This window comes from Schistocerca americana, chromosome 9 (assembly GCF_021461395.2).
Source record: "Schistocerca americana isolate TAMUIC-IGC-003095 chromosome 9, iqSchAmer2.1, whole genome shotgun sequence".
Lineage (NCBI taxonomy): Eukaryota > Metazoa > Arthropoda > Insecta > Orthoptera > Acrididae > Schistocerca > Schistocerca americana.
Window position 1 is genome coordinate 56,922,725 of NC_060127.1, and position 20,428 is coordinate 56,943,152.

Genomic DNA, 20,428 nt, shown 5'->3' on the forward strand with positions numbered 1-20,428 from the left:
CCAATTGCACCTTTCCTTAACCACTGAAAGTATTAATTAGTCCTTCATTCTTGGCAGCATGCCAGGAGACCCACAGTCAGCACCATTTCCAGAGCAAGGCACGATACGTCCCCCACGTGTGCGCAGGTCAAGAGGACGTAAAAGTCGTCAGAAGCTAAAAGCAAGAAAGTTGCAAGAACACCTACTTAAGGAGGAAATGTATCAAAGGTATGTGAATTCTCCTACTTCTCACATTCCACTCGTCTGCCTGTGAGAAGAAGCCTTTCTCTCGGCCTGTGGTGGCAAACACACACTGTAGTCACAGTGTCATTTCATCCGAGTAGCATTATAAAGAAATGACTGCTACCGAGCAAATGTCTGCCTTAATGCATGTTATGTGCAATATAGTTGCCGCCTGCTCATCTCTCTCGTGTTTGGCAACAGAGTTCTTGCCGCTACTTTGCTACAGTATCGTAGGGGCTCGGAGGTCTGCAAGCAGGTGCCAAAATAAAGATACTGTTTGCATGAAGGCTTTCAAATTCTGCCAGCTGAGGACTGGAGCTGAGGTTGTTTGAGCTAGAAATTTTGGAAGTATAATTTGTCGAATAATAAGTGAAAGTCTCATAGATATCACACCATTTCATCTGAATTTAATTTCTCGTCATGAGTCACAATATCTGTATCTTGTTTTGAAAAACTTGCAGCTGATTTTGGTGGCAAAGATAGTAGAGACATCGATACAGCAGAACCGGTAAACAAAATAGCTGCTTTCTATGTCTGGATGAAAAAGCTGATAAGAGCATTGGCAGTGCTTTCCATTTGGATATTTGGAAGGTTTTTCAAAGAATAGCTTTAGAGGTGTTTGTCCAAACATGACAGTTTTAGCGACTTATAACAGGACGGTGGTGGCTTGGCTGTATTACAGTGATACTGCCACCACTCTCAGTTCCGTTAACTAAGAAACAAATGTAATACAGTGATTGTTAATTGAAAGAAATGGATCATATCAAGTATTACGAAAGATAGTTATTGTTAGTGGAATGTGAACAGTATGATTTATTGTCGTAAGTACGATTCAGAGCGAACACCTCTGAATATGCACACCTAATTAATATTCTGCGAGTTTCTATACCTTGTCAATTTTTCTCACTGGAACTCTCAAACGAATTAACACTGTGCAAATAATTGTATTACTAATGGATTAGCAATTTCAACAAAACAGTGCCGGCCTGCTCATGTCCTCATGTCCTCAACCCGACTGCACAGCTCATGTGACATAGTGCTGCTTACTGACTGTAGACTGCTGAATGCCACCTAGCTCTGGCACCCGGCAACAACAGTCGGACTTTATTTTAAAACATTATCATCTGGTAGCAATTACTTTCAAATTCTACCTGGACAAAACCAGAGGTAGCTGCCGTACAGTCACTGCGATTAAGCAGTTCGCCAATTTGACTTTCAAATCTTAGAAATAATAGCAAATAACTCAACATGTTATGGTACAGGATCCTTACAGGCTACAACGTCTCGCCATTGCAGTTTCAGAATATTGAAGATGATAGAAACTGTTTACTGTAGATAGAATGTGAAACGATTGCTAAACTGGATCTCGACAACATAATCCGTAAGTTTGCTGCGTTCTGAATGAGGAGATGCAAAATAAAATAATAAAATCACAATTTCTGGAAAGGGATATTTCCCAATTCTTAACATTATAGTGCTTTTTCTTTTATTTCGTATTAGTAATTTATGCACTGAGAGGTTTCCTGCTGCATTTGGACGGCCTGAGGGGCTTCGTGTACTGATTCTGATGCTAATGTGTACGGATTCAGAAATTACTTGGTTATCAGGAGTACATCTCCCTTCTAGATATCTTCTTTCTTCCTTTCATCTCCTGTGCAGTTTGGCCTGTTCGGGGAGTGGAATTTTTATTATCTGTTTCCAGTAAACTATAATGAATAACAGAAGCCACTCTTTGAAGATGTACACATGTTGATCCAGCAAATACAGTCTCGGAACATCCAGTACAATAACTGTCTGCCATTATGATTAGTAATTGCATCTAGTGTTACAAATCAGCAACTAAACCACCTAATAAAAAGTAATTGCTCATTTGGCGATCATTATTCATCGGTACTATGAACACTGTGCAACGCATCACTTCAGTGAAGTGGTATGTTTCATCCCAGGAACAAATTAAAATCTATTGTTATTATACATCATACTAAAACCAATGTGTAGTAGATGCCATAAAGAATTCAATATAATATTGTTTTACTTTAAACTTTTCTAGTCAGTTTACAATTTTACTGGAATGATACATTTAATTTGTTGTGTACAGTATTTTTATCAGTCTGGTTCATTCAAGCAATATTTTTCAGTAATGCTTCATTTTTGTTAAATTGACTTACAAAAGTGTGTGATTATCTAAATCTTTATATAAAAAGTGTCAAAAGACTTTTTATGAGGAGGTTTGTGAGGGTCGGAAGTGGGAGGGGACGCAGCTTTGGCAGGATCAGCCCAGCTCAGTTGTCCAAAAGTAATGAGTTTTCTGGTGGAGGCACAAGTGGATACTTCATAGTTTTACAGACAATTCTTTAAATATTAATGGTGACTCTCCTGTTGTCTTTGGGAATTTGGATGAGTCTGCATACAATTTTCGGGCTGAATGTACTCTTTCATCCACATCTTCCTTGTGGAGGAAGATGATAGTTTTTCCCATTATTTAATACCTGATTTTCACGCCTTATGGATATTTGTAACCTTTCACCTGCTTCTGTCTCTCTCAGAACAGCATTTTTCTTATAATAGGACATTTGTAAAGGCAAGTTTTCTATGTCACTTTCTCAGCCCTTAATCTCAAAAATGGAAATGGAAATAGAACAGCCCCTAAAATGTAAATATATAAATGAAATATTGATACTATGTTTTCTGAATTGATTGAACTTGCTTTACTTGTGTAACATACCTAGATCACGTTTTAATGAAAGACAAATGTGTAAGAAGTTAACAATAACACAGCAAAGAACACATCACAAACAACTGAATTGATCAGGCAGTGTCGCCACCCAGTTTCAGAGGAAAAGCAATAAATTCGTCGAAGCAATGAAGTACAAAGATTTTATAAACAGTTTAGAGGCCAGAAAGTATATAACAACACATGGCTGTATTCTTTTGGAGCGGAGGAAAGTAGTAATTCTCAAAATTTTCATTTAGACTCTAAACACATTCATACCTCTGTAAGTCTAGTGTCATCAGTATAAAAATATAAATTTTGTTTTGTATTTTCTTAGTCGATAAGTCTTAACTTATATTTTACAATCAGCTAAATTTCATATTCTCTCTCTCTCTCTCTCTCTCTCTCTCTTTCGCTCTTCTTCTTCATGCAGAAGCTTTTGTTATTGTGAAGGTTCTGTTAGAATGTTGGTTTTTGCGTTGATGATGATTTTGTGTTGTTAGTGACATTATCCATTTTGAGTTGTTTCTTGTATTTCCATTGTAGGACTATTGATGGCGTCAGTGCACTGTTGGTGCTATATTGCAATTTTTACTAATCCCTTATTTTATGTTCCTAATAAAAGTAGTTCTGCTGTGTTAGTCTGGTATGGTATTCCAACCAACAATGTGTATTGTGGGCAATTATGGTACATGAAGAATAATTGCTATTTACAGTGCTAAAAGAACAGTGGAACTATAAGGTTGATGCAGCATTCATCTGATCCACTCACTGCTAAGATTATTGGTTTGTTTAACCCATGGGAGTGTGTACTGATACGGGACAGCAGCCAGTCAGATATCTGCCAAAGAAAAAGCACCGAACAGCTTTATGTTTTCAGAAGTTGTCACTTTATTTACACAACCAGTTTTGGCATCACATCAATATCATCTTCAGACCCCTATCCACTCCATGTACAGAAAATCAGATACATTGATGTATGCATACCAGAGCTGTCGATAACTGGATTCTGTGAATTTATTCGTGGAGTGATGCCACTCGCCATATAGCGGAGATGCCGAGTAACAGATAGGCAGGTTTTAAGACTTGACAGCAAGTCAAGTCAGGTCAGGTCAGGTCATGTCTTTGGAGTACACAGTCCACAAAAAATTCACGGAATCCAGGTATTGATGACTCTGGTTATGCCCATATCAACGTATCCGATTCTCTGTACAGTGAGTGTGTAGGGACCTGAAGGTGGCATTAATGAGAAGCCAAAACTGGTAACGTAAATAAAATTACAACTTCTGAAAACGTGTGGCTGTTCGATTGTTTCTGTTTCCAAAAATAGGATACTTGAGTCAATCTGGGAATATCCCCTGCGATAATGAACTGTTGCGTATGTAACTGATTATATTGCATATTCGTGTAGAACAGTAATGTTCTGAATCCCTCTCGCCTGTCTGACACCCACTCAGTACCCCAAATACACACCGAGTCGTTACCTTTCCCCCTATAGCAAATTGCTTGTACATTTTGTTTTGATATAATTCGAAGCCTCATTGATTTAATATCTTATGTGCTGTGTGTAATAGCCGGGTGCTTACCCAAGTCCAAGTCATCCCAGAGCCGACTGTGGAGAGTGGGCCACTGCTATACGATACCACAGCCCCAGTCCAAGCAGGACAACATGTGGTGCAGCAGCAGCAGCAGCAGCAGCAGGAGCTGCCACCACCGATGGTGCAGCAACCTGTGGCCCAGTCCCCTGTGGCGCAGCCGCCCGTGGCGCAGCCGCCCTTGGTGCAACAGAGCCACTACCAGTCCCTGACAACAGGTGCCGCGCCAGCCCAGGCAGTACCACAAGTGTCGGACGTGTACACAAAGGAGGGTAAGTGAACGCTTCGTGAATAGACTTTTCCGTATTTCACAGGGTGCATATGCCCTGAAACAACTGGGAAATATATGGTAAAATTGCAAAAATTTTTTCATCCAACAAAAACCCTGGAATTTTTTAGAATTTTGGGAATTTTTCAGAATTCTGCAATTTTTTCATTGTTTTTGGTGCCAGCAAAATTTTTGTATTTTTGATTGGTAAGAACTGATACTCCAACAAAGAATATTACATTAGCTTGCTACTGCAGCAATAAAACAAAAATGAGAGAATAGTACCAAAATAAAACTTAAGTTTCAAAGAAAATTCGCCATTTACAACAATAAAAGAGGGCACACATGAGCATCTCTTGACAGCAACGTGTGTCAAAGGCTTTAGGATGAAGACCGTGCAATACTTCGTAACAAAAAACTGCTTTTGAGTAGCATGACATCACTACTGTTTATATTTCTAACAGTCTGTGGGAAAATATTGCGAATGACGGTGAGAAGCATTACTTTGAAGTAAATTTCTTTTTACGCAAAATGAATTATGTTGCATGTGAGAGTATGCGATAAATTACTTAAATCGTTGTGAGTTTGACTCTCGTTTGAAATTTATACACTTTGAGACCAGTCACTTAGAAAAATTTTGGGCCCAGGAGACCAGCTATTCATGTCATTACTTAAAATTTTACAGGTACATTTGTGTTCGATATATATCAAGAGTAACACACACTAAAAAGACCAAGCTTCAATGTTAGTTTTTTTATAATTATTTTAGTTCTTTCATAGATTAAAAATTATGCAATAAGAGAGGCAAAAATTATAATTATCCATCAAAACAAGTGAGAGATGTTATCTTGAGCAATCTCACACGCAATTGGCTTTTCTGTGGTAAAGTCGAAGTGCTGCTGGAACATACAGTCAGACAGATACCCCAAAAAATATTTGATGCACAACAATAAAATTTATAATTGTGCTTATCAGAAATATTCCGCTGTTGCAATTTAATCTGTGCTCTCAGGATCCTGCGTAGCCACCCCCTCGGAAAAAAAACAGCAAAAAATATTTGACAGCCAGTTTTTGGTGTGAAAACTTAGATTTTCTTGTAGCTATACCTTATGTATATGAATTTAAACCATTAACTTTTCCAATTTGTGTGTTTGCATTACTTAACAGTGATTTTGTTATTGGCTGATAACATCAAATTTCACATGCTCAGAATAGTTGTCATTGGCTGGTGAAATCATGTAACATGAGCTATGTTCGACTGACAAAAGCACACCACACAGTGCAGGCTCAATTTCAGTACATCGGAAGCTACCGTGCTGTATTTGGCGGAATTCATGTGTATACTTTCGCAGCAGAGAAATATGCAGCATTCATGTTGCTACGTATCAAAGATCTTTCCATGACATGTTGTTCTTTTGCTGGGTTTCGTTTTCTAAACGGGCCTGGAAGTTTTGCACTGGTATATAAAACCTTTACCGATTAAAGGCTTGATAAGTTCTGCTGCTCTGCGGGAATGTATATTGCCACTTAACATGGGAAAAATGTATTTTCACCCGGGAAAGAGTATATTTTCATCTGGGGAAAACCTGGGAACTTTTTTTTCTTGTCCATGTATACACCCTCTCACAGTAGGCATTGACAAACTTGTTGCTTTGTTGCTTCTTATTACTTTTTGGGCTAGTGAGGTGTGCTATTTCTGGTGATGGGTACGGTTTGCAGGAAAAGCGATTATTGGTAAGCCCGTGTGAGAGCTCGAGTGCCTCTGATTTAGCTTCGTAGTTTTTTTTGTGAGTTGTGCATATGAGGAAGTGATTTGTCAGTTGTCTCTCCTAGGAACATACACTCTCAGGATTTTAACAGTAAACCACATCCAAACCGGATGCCTTGCTTCCTTTCACTTCCTCAGCGCATCTTCCCCATCTCACTGCATTAAATCCTCTTCTGCTTTTAATACCTTTTCGTCCAGCTCTCCATTAGGGTTTGAGATTTTTTAAATACTCCCTCCACATGGACACTTCTATTAACATTTTACACACAATCTGTCATATTATTCTGCCTCCTCCATTTAACCACCTGAATCTTCAGCACCCTCCTCCTCCATTTTAATAGACTCTTCCATCTATCTTCTTCTCTCTTCTGCCACCACTCTTTTTGCCTCTTTCTTCCTTGTCTGGTACTCATGTCTTGTTTCTACTGTCATATTTTGGAAGCACAGCCTTAAGATTCTGTTCTTCTTCTGCACTATATTTTTTGTGTCTTATTCCACTGTGGTGTGCCTTCCATCTTCTGGTCCTCTCACATACTACTTCTGGTCTTATTAATGTCCTCTTAAACGTATCCCATTTCTCTTCCACATTTTTGTTTCATCTGTTTGAAGATTTTCTTTCTCTATGCTGAGGTATTGTAGTGTGTTCTCTTCTTCATTCAGGTTCCATACTCATATATACCTATCCTGATTTTCTGTCCCTTTCATATCCTAGACGGACTTTTTTTCCTCAACAAAAACTTATTTAGAGTGATGAAAATAATTGGGACAATCAATGTACTGATTTCTTAGCATGTACCAGATACCGTTGCTGATAATATTCACATAATTATCTAATTATATGCTAGTGGTAACATTTAATTTTGGATTTAAAACACACAGCCATTGGCTATTGCACAATATCAAAATTTGTGTGCTGATCACCAGTGTCACATAATTAGATAATTATATGAATATTAACAGCAAAAGTTGCAAAAAAGGAAGGAAGCTAGTTTTGTTGAGGTGTGCACAAACAACGTAGAAAGGAGGAGGAGGCAGAGAATTTAGATAAGACTGTTGATTACAACGGAGTGGAAATGATGGTAGAAGGAGAAATGGAATGGGTGCAGTAGTGAGTAATGGGTTAACAGAGGAAGTGGAGGGAACAGGTGACAGGATGAAGCAGATAAAGGTAGGTTGGCCTTCTGCAGCAGAATAAGAATTTGAAGGTGGACTACAGAAAAAGATGGGAAGAAAGCATGCTACAGTTATGGAGCATTTAAACATACATGTTGAAAGAGAAAGACGAGGGTATGACATTGTGCTTGAACCATAGGGTTGTGGCAGTCAAAATGAAGAAGGTGACAAACTTGGATTTCTGCCAAAGAAATGGTCTGTTGGTCAGGAACTCCTGGCTCGCAGTTGGCAGCCTTCTGGAACTATTTCTTGTAGTTTTGTTCATCATGAAATTATGAATAGCAGTATATCTTCTTAAATAGCACCATAAAGTTTTTATTTGGTAATCCACATGCTCTCCTCAAGACCTGTTCAAAAATGTATAACACTGTACCATTCACATCAACATGACATTTTTTTTAAAATGTACCACAAAATTTACTTTCACTCTCCTGTCCTAGTACCCACAACAGATAACTGGGCTGATGTAACTCATTGACTTGGAATGGACAGTAAACAAATGGAAACACGAGGGAAAAATCACATTTTCGCTCTCTGACATCTGTTCAATTTAAGGTTTGTGGGAGTACAACGAGTGTGTTACTTGGGTTGAAACTTCTCATTTATGGAAGTGATATGACGACATGAGAAAACATTCATCAGGAAGGTGGGTTGTAGTCAGAATATTGCTCTCTGTGTACAGTTGCTCTGTCAGAGTAGCATTATGTCTATATTCAACCAAAATAAAAGAAAAGTAATGATTATATTATGAAAAGGATAGATTGCTCTCTGTGACTCAGCAATCAATCACTCTCATAATATTGTCATTATTCCATCCTGGATTTTCCATTGTTTGAAAAGTAATGATTAAGTAGTTTTTAATGAAAGACGTCTTTTACTGCACACAAAATATTGTCTACTGCGATAGTGTACTACACGTGCCTCTATTGTAAATAAGAGAAACATTATTGCAATAAGTGGTCCACTAACTTACATTCTCCATAGATGAGTAGCACTTCTGTCTTCATTCCATCAGTGTACATTGTGATTGCACAAACCTTCAACTGAATATTATTAAGGGAGCATATTTTCCTTGTGTTTCCATTTGTTTATTGTCAGTTCCAGCAAATGGAAGCATCACATTACCCCGGCTACTGTAATGTCAGTTGCCCAGACAGTAGATTTGAAATAAATGTTTTTACAGAATTCCTGCTGAGAAAAATATGATCAGTCTTTCATATGGGTTAATCCAGAATATCCTCTCTTATTGATGATTGTTTTACACCAGTCATCTTTACTTTTGTCATCAATGTAAGCTCATTTTTAAATTGGAAGAAAGAGAGTACGTATCTTTTTCTGGTTAGCATAGCTTGAAGTTAGATGTAAGATTGAGCTGATCAGCTCTCATTGTTGTAGTACTAAAAGCTATTGAGTAAAGCAGCACAGTTATCCACTGATCTGTGAAAGCAATATGATGTGACTATGTTATGGCACTCAATTCCATTGACATTGTGAATAAAAGCAAAGGTAAATCTAGATGTTCTGTTTTCAGTGATTGTCAGAAGCCTCTTTTGATTATGTGACTAAATGTTTGTTAGTAAATGAGTTGTAGTATCCCATCAAGAAATTGAGAGAAATTTTGCAAGAAGTAATTAGTCCAATACTGTCCAAGTGTCCATCCATGTAGGCAAAGGACATAAAAAATCATACTGTTATACAGGGTGTCCCAAAAAGAATGACCCGATTTTAACCTGTAATAATATTGAGACAAATGTCACTAGGTAACTGAAACAGCACTAGATGTAATCAGCATGGTCTAGAGTTTCAGAAAAAATCCACTAGATGTCTCTACGAGCGCTGACCTGGGACGTGCAGCCAGTCTCGCGCAATTTGGCATCTGCACAACAGAAGGCGTATTGTATTATTGAATTTAGTCGTACTCAATCAGTGATCGCAGTTCAGCAGGCATTTGATATTCGATTTCATGCTAAACCACCATCACCAAAGAACATTCGACGGTGGTCTAAACAGTTTAAAGAAACGGGGACAGTTTGAAGAAACAGGGTGCCTTAAAGGGAAAAGTCCTGGCCAGCCACGTATTCCTGAACAAACAGTGGAACAAATCCGACCAGCAATTGAGCGGAGCCCCTGCAAGTCTACACGTCCTGCTAGTGGAGAACTTGCTTTACCGTGCATGACACTGTGGCGTGTGTTACGGTGTCGTTTACCCCTCAAACCATACTGATTACAACTAGTGCAAGCTCTTTGAGATACTGACAGAGTGAAGCGAGTGGACTTTAGTAGTGCTATTCTAGAGGACATGGAAGATGACACTTTTATGTCACAGTTGATATTCAGTGATGAGGTAACTTTCCATATCAGTGATAAATAGAGTCATACTGCATAAGTTAATAAGAGACGGGACTGATCCACCATGATACACAAAACATGTCAGAACACAGTTGCAGAAACAACGCAAAAAGCATGCCAAATTCAGAAGAACGCAAAATCCCCAAGACTGGCTAAGTTTCACGGAAGCTCGAAATTTAATGTGGACCTCAATGAGAGATGCATTTGATAGTTTCCACAATGAAACATTGTCTCAAAATATGGTAAAAAACCAAAGAGATTCTGGTCGTATGTAAAGTACATCAGTGGCAAAAAACAGTCAATACCGTCACTGTGCGATAGCGATGGAAACGTTACCGATGATGGTGCCACTAAAGCGGAGTTACTAAATACAGTTTTCCATAATTCCTTCATGAAAGAAGATGAAGTAAATATTCCAGAATTCGAAACCAGAACAGCTGTTAGCATGAGTGACATAAAAGTAGATATCTTAGGTGTTGCGAAACAACTCAAGTCACTTAAGAAAGGCAAGTCTTCCGGTCCAGATGGTATACCAATCAGGTTCCTTTCAGAGTATGCAGACACAATAGTGCCTTTCTTAGCAATCATATACAACAGCTCACTTGACGAAAGACCTGTTCCTAAAGACTGGAAAGTAGCACAGGTCACAACAATATTCAAGAAAGGAAATAGGAGTAACCCATTGAGTTACAGACCCATATCACTGACCTCAATTTGCAGTAGTATTTTGGAGCATATACTGTACTCGAACATTATGAATCACCTTGAAGAAAATGACTTATTGATACATAACTAACATGGATTCAGAAAATATCGTTCTTGTGCAACACAGCTAGCTCTTTATTCCCATGAAGTAATGAGTGCTGTTGACAAGGGATCTCAGATCGATTGCATATTCCTAGATCTCCAGAAGGCTTTTGATACCGTTCCTCACAAGTGTCTATTAATCAAATTGCGTGCATATGGAGTATCGTCTCAGTTATGTGACTGGATTCATGATTTCCTCTCAGAGAGATCACAGTTCATAGTGATAGACAGTAAATCATCGAGTACAACAGAAGTGATATCTGGCATTCCGCAAGGTAGTGTCATAGGCCCTCTGCTGTTCCTGATTTACATAAATGATCTAGGTGATAATCTGAGCAGCCCCCTTAGATTGTTTGCAGATGACCTTACAAAATGACCTGGAGAGAATTTCTGTATGGTGCGAAAAGTGGCAATTGGCGCTAAACAAAGAAAAGTGCGAGGTCATCTACATGGGTACTAAAAGAAATCCGATAAAGTTTGGGTATATGATAAATCACACAAATCTAAGGGCTGTGAATTTGACTAAATACCCAGGAATTACAATTACGAGCAACTTACATTGGAAAGACCACATAGATAATATTGTGGGGAAGGTGAAACGAAGACTGCACTTTGTTGGCAGAACACTTAGAAGATGCGACAAACTCACTAAAGAGACAGCCTACATTACACTTGTCTGTCCTCTGCTGGAATATTACTGCACAGTGTGGGGTCCTTACCTGGTAGGATTGACGGAGGTCATCAAAAAAGTGCAAAGAAGGGCAGCTTGTTTCGTGTTATCGTGCGATAGGGGTGAGAGTGTCACTGGTATGATATGAGAGTTGGGGTGGCAGTCACTGAAACAAAGGCAGTTTTCTTTGCGGTGAGATCTATTTATGAAATTTCAATCACCAACTTTCTCTTCCGAATGTGAAAATATTTTGTTGACATCCACCTACATAGGGAGAAATGATCATCAAGATAAAATAAGAGAAATCAGAGCTTGAACGGAAAGATTTAGGTGTTCCTTTTTTCCACGCGCCATTCAAGAGTGGAATGGTAGAGAAGTAGTATGAATGGTTCGATGAACCCTCTGCCAGGCACTTAAGTGTGAAGTGCAGAGTAACCATGTAGAAGGTTCACCGTCATAATGTGCGTATACGGGGGGCTCAAAAATCCTCATGAAACAATTGAACACAAACTTGTTTCACCAAAAGTGAATGTTTTTTGTGCTGTTTCGCAAAGCAATGTTTACGGTCCCTACTATTTTGAGGAGGAAGCAGTAACAGGACAATCATATCTTGCAATGCTACGGAACTGGTTATTCCCACAACTTGACTCTTGATAATTTCATCTATCAGCAAGATGGAGCACCACCGTACTGGCACAACAACATACACAGTTTCCTCAATGCCAACGCGCCTCAACGTTGGATAGGGTGTGCAGGACTGCGAGACCAGGCTTTACACTCTTGGCCCTGTAGGTCCTCTGCCTTAACACCATGTGATTTCTTCCTGTAGGGATATGCTAAACAATGTGTTTGTTCCTCCCTTACCTCATGACATTGATGAACGAAAAACCAGAATATCAGCTGCTGTAGCTTCAGTGACAGAAGACACCTTACACTCAGTTAGGGATGAATTCGTTTATCGGCTAGATGTCATCCGTGCAGCCAATGGAGGACATATTGAACATTTATGATGGATTTTTATAAATTTCTGTCTTTTCTGAGTAATTTAGTTTCAATTTGTGGGTGTTAAGCCCTTCTCCCTAATAAATAATTCTATTTAAAATCAGGTCATTCTTTTTGGGACACCCTGTATTACCTAAGAGAAATATTAAAAATACATACTTTATTTTGATTGTTTGTGGGACACTAGTATGCATGCACTGTTTGCTAGTTCAGGAGAGTCAAAGTCCATTTTGTGTTACTTTTTTGGTAACTTCATGTTTACTGTGGTACGGTTTTGAACAGGTCTTGGATAGAGGAAATGGAGTACCAAATAAAAAACATAGCATGTAATTTGGTTCAAATGGCTCTGAGCACTATGGGACTTAACATTTATGGTCATCAGTCCCCTAGAACTTAGAACTACTTAAACCTAACTAACCTAAGGACATCACACAACACCCAGTCATCACGAGGCAGAGAAAATCCCTGACCCCGCCGGGAATCGAACCCGGGCGCGGGAAGCGAGAACGCTACCGCACGACCACGAGCTGCGGACTAGCATGTAAATTAAAAATACTGTATACCTGTTCGTATCTTTGTAGTCACCAATGTTAGAAGAAAGGTAATCATGCTGGATACTATCTCCCTGTTAAAATAGCTAAACAACTTTTGCTTGATACATTATTCTGCTTCTGGATAAAAAGATATTTGATGTGGCCAAAGTAAATGGGACATTCTGTGTATAAGATGGCTCTAATTACGACATTATCAGTGGCCCGACCAATTTATTTTGCATGATGACGTCGCAAGCTTCAAGAGCTGGCAATTGCTACATACTGTCAGGCTAGGAAATTGGTGTCTGTTGAGGTGACGGTGTGGCAGACATGAGGAAGAAAACGATCAGCCACTGAGCAGCCGTGGGGTTTTTCCAGGTAGTAGCTCGGCCTGAAGGGCCTACGTGTGTGAGGAATGGAAGCCATCGTGGACTAACAATTTCAATATAACACTGAAAATACTGTCACGTAGAAGAAGGTATAAGTAGATGAATGACGAACACTAATGTCACTTAACAAAGGTTTATTAAGTACTTGCACATGCAAGAGCTTGGAGCGAACTGCCTCCGGCCAGAACTTCTTGCCATTTGTGGATTCTTCTAGAATGTACTCGAACCAAGGATAGAGATGAAAATGTTTCAGTTCAGGTGAGTTTTGATCTCACTACCCTCCATGCAACAATCTAGTATCATAACCACTACACTACAGTGACTGCACTACTCGTCTTCTTCTGTGACATTGCTCCCTCCTTAGAAGAACAGCGTCTCGGTGTTATGTCCTCCTAGCCTGGGAATGAGTCATCATTCCTGCATACTCCGACTCCCAATGACAGATGTTCGCCCTGGCGGTGATCTTCTTAGAACTTCCCTTGCCGCTATGTTCTTCGTTACCTTTCCGCTTGTTGCCAGTCGCTAGAGCTTCGAATTTACCCTGGGTTGCAGGATCCTTATAGGGCTTCATTCGAAGGACGTGGACCGTATCTCTGATTTTTCGTCTTATGGTGTTTGCGTCGAAATCTTCAACTTCATAAGTAACATCAGACAACTGTCTCACAACCTTATAAGGTCCAAAGTAGCGCCTGAGGAGCTTCTCAGAGAGACCAACCTTCCAAAGAGGAGTGAAGATCCAGACGAGGTCACCAGGCTGGTAGAAACCAGGGCGGTGGCTTGCGTCATACCTTCGGCGATCGTTTTCTTGAGCCTGCAGCGTGCGGAGTTGAGCTAACTGCCTAGCTTCCTCAGCTCTGGTTAACACCTGGCCAATGTAGTCGGTGTCCATGTCATCAGGATGTAATGGAAACACAGTGTCCATCGTCATTGTCGCCTCACACCCATGCACCAGGAAAAATGGTGTAAATCCTGTGGTGTTTCATTTGGCGGTGTTGTAGGCAAACATCACAGAACTTAGCAACATTGTTCTGCTCAACATTGACGAACATTGATAGCATGTCGGCCAAGGTCTTATTAAGGCATTCAGTAAGCCCGTTAGTTGCAGATGGTAGGCAGTTGTCATGTGATGAGTAATGTTGCACTGACAGTTTATCTCTGTCACAAGATTCGATTGAAATACTTTCCCTCGATCCATAATTAATCACCTTGGGGCACCATGTTTTAATATAATGTCTTCTACGATGAATTTGGCTACCTCGGATGCTTCGGATGTATTCATGGCTTTTGTAATGGCATAGCGCATCAGCTAATCATAATCCATCTATTGCCACTAGTAGACGTTGGAAATCGTCTGAGGAGGTCAATCCCAACATGCTGGAAAGGCATTTCGGCTGGTGGAATTGGTATGAGTTGGCCAGGTGGTTTCTGAGGAACTGTCTTTCTCCTCTGGCACTCTCGTCAGTGTGACACATAGTGACGGACACTCCTAAATAAACCTGGCCAGAAAAATCTCTTGCGAGTCTATCGTATGTCTTAGTAAATCCTAAATGTCTCAGGTGTGTCATGGAATTTCTGTAGAACATCTAAGCGCATGTGTTTAGGAACCACTGGTAGCCACCTCTTTCCAAATGGATCAAAGTTTTTCTTGCAAAGTAATCCATTAACTACCTTAAATTGAACTTTCACATCCTCTGATTGATTTTATTAAGGCAAGCATAATTTGAGATATCTTGGTATCCTTCTTCTGCTCAGCAGAGAGATCCTGGGGTGCAGCGAGACAGTCAGTCTTACACAGGGTTTCTTGAGAGACAGTCGGCATCATGGTGTTTTCTTCCACTTTTGTACACTATGGTAATGTCATACTCTTGAAGACGTATTGCCCACCTGGCGAGTCGTCCTGTTGGAGCCTTAAGACCAGTCAACCAACAAACTGAATGATGGTCTGTAACAATTGTGAATGGCCTTCCATAGAGATACTGTTGAAATTTGCACATGGCCCAGATCACGGCAAGACATTCTCTTTCTGTAGTTGAGTAGTTTCTCTAGGCTATAACCTTCTCTTTTCCATCCGAAATCTGCACCAGAACAGCATCGATCCCTTACCCAGTGGCATCTGTGTGTAGTTCTGTAGGTGCTCTCTCATCATACAGACCAAGTACAGGGTCAGTTGTCAGAGCTTTTCGCAACACATTGAAAGAATCTAGTTGAGCACAACCCCAGATAAATTTAGCATCAGATTTTAACAACTCTCGGAATGGGCTGGCTTTGATACAAAAGTCTTTGATAAAACAACGGTAATAAGAACACAATCTGCGGAAGCTTCTCGCATCTCTAATACTTTTAGGAATAGGAAATTCCGTTATAGCTCTCACCTTTTCTGGGTCTGGCCACACACCTTCGTTTGACACAAGGTGCCCAAGTATTTTTATTTCTTTTGCTCCAAAGAGACACTTTCTTGTATTAAGTTTCAGTCTGGCTTGTTGGAGGCACTTTTTCAGTCTGGCCTGTTGGAGGCACTTAAGAACGGCCCTCAGTCTTTTTACATGTTCATCAAATGTCTCTGAGAACACTATAATGTCATCTAAATAACAAAGACACATCGTTCACTTCAGGTGCCTTAGAAGATTTTCCATCATTCGCTCAGAAGTTGCTGGTGCATTACACAAACCAAATGGCCTTACCTTAAACTCATACAGGCTTTCAGGGGTTATGAATGCCGTTTTCTCACAATCAGCCTCATCTACTTTGATTTGCCAGTATTCCGAATACATGTCCATGGTTGAGAAAAACTTAGCCCCCTTCAGACAATCTAGTGAATCGTCAGTTTGTGGAAGAGGATAAATGTCCTTTTTAGTTACCTTATTAAGCTTCCTGTAATCAACACAAAAGGGACAACTACCATCCTTCTTCCTGACGAGATACAATGGTGACGACCATGGGCTCTGCGAAGGCTGAATGACATCATTCTTCATCATTTTCTCTACCTCATTGCGAATTATGTGACGTTCCGTTGCTGACACACGGTGTGCTCTCTGGCTTATTGGTTGATAGTCTCCAGTGCTAATCCATTGCTTCTCTGTCGATTTGTCTAATTTGCTCTTCACTGTGGATTGAAGCATTCAGAGAACTCTTGAAGAATGGTAAGTAGCTTCTTCTGTTGTTCCTTAGTGAGATCTGGTGATAGTCGTGCTAGAAGATCTTGTCTTGTAGTGGTAGCACTAATTTAGCCCACAGACTGGGCATGGGAGGTTTCTATGATGCTCAGTTGTTCTGCAGTTAACGGCTCAGCGTTTACTATGCACATGTGTTTGAAGGATCTGCAGTTCTCGGTGACAGTTAACTATCCACAATTCACCAAATCCGTTAGTAAACGAGATGATGGAGGCTGGGATGACCAAGCTAATCTCCAGTGGTATGCTTCTCTTACATTCCACTACAAGATCCATGGGTTGATGTATGGGATGACACATGACAGCTACCTTTCTAGCACTGACTGCAGGAATGATCACTTCATCCAGTACACATAGTCTCCACACACCCTGATACGCATCTTCCTGTCCACAGTATCTCATCTCATCTAGCATAATCTTCGAGCGACCACAATCTATAATTGCTTGAGAAGCCTTCAAAAAGTCCCATCCGAGAATGACGTCATGACTACACTCTTGTAAGACGATGAGTTCTAAGGGCTGTGTATGGCCACTTATAGCCACACAAATGGTACATCTTCCTGTAGGTTTTACATATTTCCCATTAGCCACCTTCAGCAGAGATGTTTTGTTGTCGATGAATATGGTTTTCTGCAACTGGCAGCCGCACGGGATTAGCCGATCGGTCTAAGGCTCTGCAGTAATGGACTGTGCGGCTGGCCCTGGCGGAGGTTTGAGTCCTCCCTCAGGCATGGGTGTGTGTGTTTGTCCTTAGGATAATTTAGGTTAAGTAGTGTGTAAGCTTAGGGACTAATGACCTTAGGAGTTAAGTCCCATAAGATTTCACACACATTTGAACACATTTTTCCAACTGGCGACAGTACTTCTCCGAAATGACTGAATATGATGCTCTGGAGTCCACAAGAGCTTGGGCTGGTCGGCCATCCATGAGGATATCGATGTAGTTTCCTATCATTTTTGTGGTGATCGACAGCGGAGGATTTTTCTCTTCAGCGGCCTCACCTCCAAGGAAGGTCACACCCTTTAGTTTTCCAGCTTGCGGCAGCTAGGTGATCGTCCGGAGCTTCTAAGCAGTGATGGAGACCTTGATCGGCGTGTTGGGGAGTGTCATCTCCAGCAGCTAGCTTGCGGCGATGGTGACCGACGTCATCCTGCACCCACATCTTCTTGTTCATCTTCGTCGTCCCGGAGTTGGCGTCGACTAAGATCGATATGCTGTCTTCTGGCACGGGCGTTGTCAAATATCTGCCGCCTTTCTCGACAATAGCGCATCACATGTTCCATTCGTCCACAGTGGAAACATACTGGTTGGTTATCCTGGGTCCTCCAGACATCAATCTTCTTTGGTGCCCAAGCAGGTTCCTCATGCAGCATTGTAGGAACGTAACTTCACTTGAGTCTTGACTTTTTTACCATTTTAAAGGGAAATGAAGGACGAGAGATTGGTTTCTATGTCTGTTCCACTTCCTCCCTTATGATCTCTTGAAGCGTCTCTGTTTTTTGCTCACTGTGCCTTCTGAACTTCCTCTCTCACTATCTGGAGAAGAACACTTGTGAAATCAGTTTCTTCCTCCATCACAGACATCAATATGACAATCTTCATCCTTCATTCGAGGATCCACTATTTTACACAGCTCTGGACACTGTGCCCTGCACTTTAATTTATCTTCACCCTTGCACGTTTGTTGTTGTGTGTCGCCGAAATACATGCGCAGTACCACCTGGAATACTTCCCAGGTTGTGAACTTTTCCTCATTGTTCTCATACCATTGCTTGGCAGTGCCTTGCAAGTAGGAAAAGTACGTTAGCCAAACACACGGTGTCATCCCATTTGTTAAATTTGCCTACACGTTCTTATACCTTCAGCCACTTGTTTGGATCTTTGCCATTGTCACCAGAGAACCCAGAAGGCTGTCTCGTGTGGTGGCACACAGTTGCTGTCATTGTGATGTTGTCCTCGTCTTCTGTCTCTGATATATTGCAATCTGTTGAATATGGCTCGAACTCGGGTTTCTCGCCACGTAAACGGCAGCTCTCTCGTGGCCTGATGGGAGCCACTGTGGTGTCGATAATTTGTGGTTTCACAAGTTACAATACCAGTACCTCCACCAGACTAATGTCACGTAGAAGAAGGTGTAAGTAGATGAATGACAAACACTAACTTCACTTAACGGAGTTTTATTCAGCACTTGCACATACAAGAGCGCGGAGCGAACTGCCTCCGGCCAGAACGCATATGGTATAAATACAGCTACAGAATGTTCCAGAACAATGATTCTTGCCATTTGTGGATACTTCTAGAATGTACTCGAACCAAGGATAGAAATGAAAATGTTTCAGTTCAGGTGAGTTTTGATCTCACGACGCTCCATGCAACAATCTAGTATCATAACCACTACACTACAGCGACTGCACTACTCGTCTTCTTCTGCTACAGTACTATATTTTCGTGGAGTAATGACTGAAATATTAGGCTGAAAATACTGTATATTCACATAAACTGTTAAAATTGTTTGCAGCTGTGATATAGAGTATCCAAAGACACTTTTAAAATCCACAGAAACTCTAGAATCCGACTAACTTGTCACCAAAGTCATATAACATACAGTTTAAGAACTGTTACTGTTTAAATATTTTTTATTTATAACTACATTAAAATATTTATGAACAAATTAAGGATACATACAGCACACCAATGAAAACGCATTGATGTCAGTTACAGGGTGAGACAGCTTTGTGATGCAGTTATTGGATGTCTAAATTATTAAACAAATTATTATTGATTGTTGTTGAAACAGAGTTCTACAAATTTACACAAATTATTAGCAGCAGCTTGTTCTATTTGCAGTAAAAAACAATGGAGAAATTATTAATTAAAATAGACTCTGTTATAATTATTAATGACAGCCATGTTTCATTTGACCTGTACGGTACTGCAACACTACGTGGAAGTGTCACTCATTTGACTCGAGCTGGGCCATCAGCTCAGTACAAATGTAATTTATATAATTTTTGTTTAAAACTTATAACTGTTTGAATAATGAACATGATGTAGAAATGCAAGAAATTGAGTATGTTTATTATATATATGTAAATTAAATGGAGTATAAAAAATTGAAAATGTTATGATACTGTGGTGAAGGGAAGCTCGTATGTTGTATACAGAGTAGGTCACAAGACTGAGGCTTTTAAATAAGCAGCCAGAGTGAATCTCGAGGCTTTTTGGCTGATGTCATTTTACCAAAGTGCATTGCTGGTGGTTTGTGGTAAGATTGGTGAGAGGTTGGGCAGTCAGAGTGCCACACTTGTTTAGAGTATTTAGTGTTTGTGCTACTTTTGGTTCATTGTAAATCTCAGTTACTGCACTGAAATTTTAAGGCTCTTTGTGCAAATGGTAGTACTTCTGTTAGTGACAGACTCCTATATCAACTGTCTAACTATGAACAGAACTGGTGATTATGATTGTGACTATTTTGCAGTGTAATACTTAATGATAAGTAGCACACAGAACACTACCTATCACTCTGCTCGCTACTCATTGTTTTGTTTGTTTTTGTATGTGATTGGAAAACTCTTATCAGTAATAGGATTGCATGGCTGCAGTTCGGACATGATTTCTTTTGGATTCCTTTACTTGAAATAAACACTGCAGGTTGCTATTTAATTCAGTGCATTTTGCCAACATTATTTATCCCATGGGATACATTTTCCTACACCATTATTTTATTTTTACATAATAGCTTAGTTATCAAGTTTTACAATTTGACAG

The 20,428-nt window shown here is 40.1% G+C and overlaps 1 protein-coding gene across 2 annotated transcripts in view; it reads left to right on the forward strand.

Moving 5' to 3' along the window:
- The window catches only part of LOC124551005 (nuclear RNA export factor 1-like), a 189,874-nt gene that overhangs the window by 20,464 nt on the left and 148,982 nt on the right, over nucleotides 1-20,428 (forward strand). Inside the window, exons 3-4 of one of the 2 annotated variants that reach the window (XM_047125848.1) lie at nucleotides 58-207; nucleotides 4,510-4,802. In XM_047125848.1, the coding sequence (XP_046981804.1) occupies nucleotides 58-207; nucleotides 4,510-4,802 (443 nt within the window). The remainder of the gene's footprint in view (nucleotides 1-57; nucleotides 208-4,509; nucleotides 4,803-20,428) is intronic. The other variant, XM_047125849.1, reaches the window with a different exon arrangement.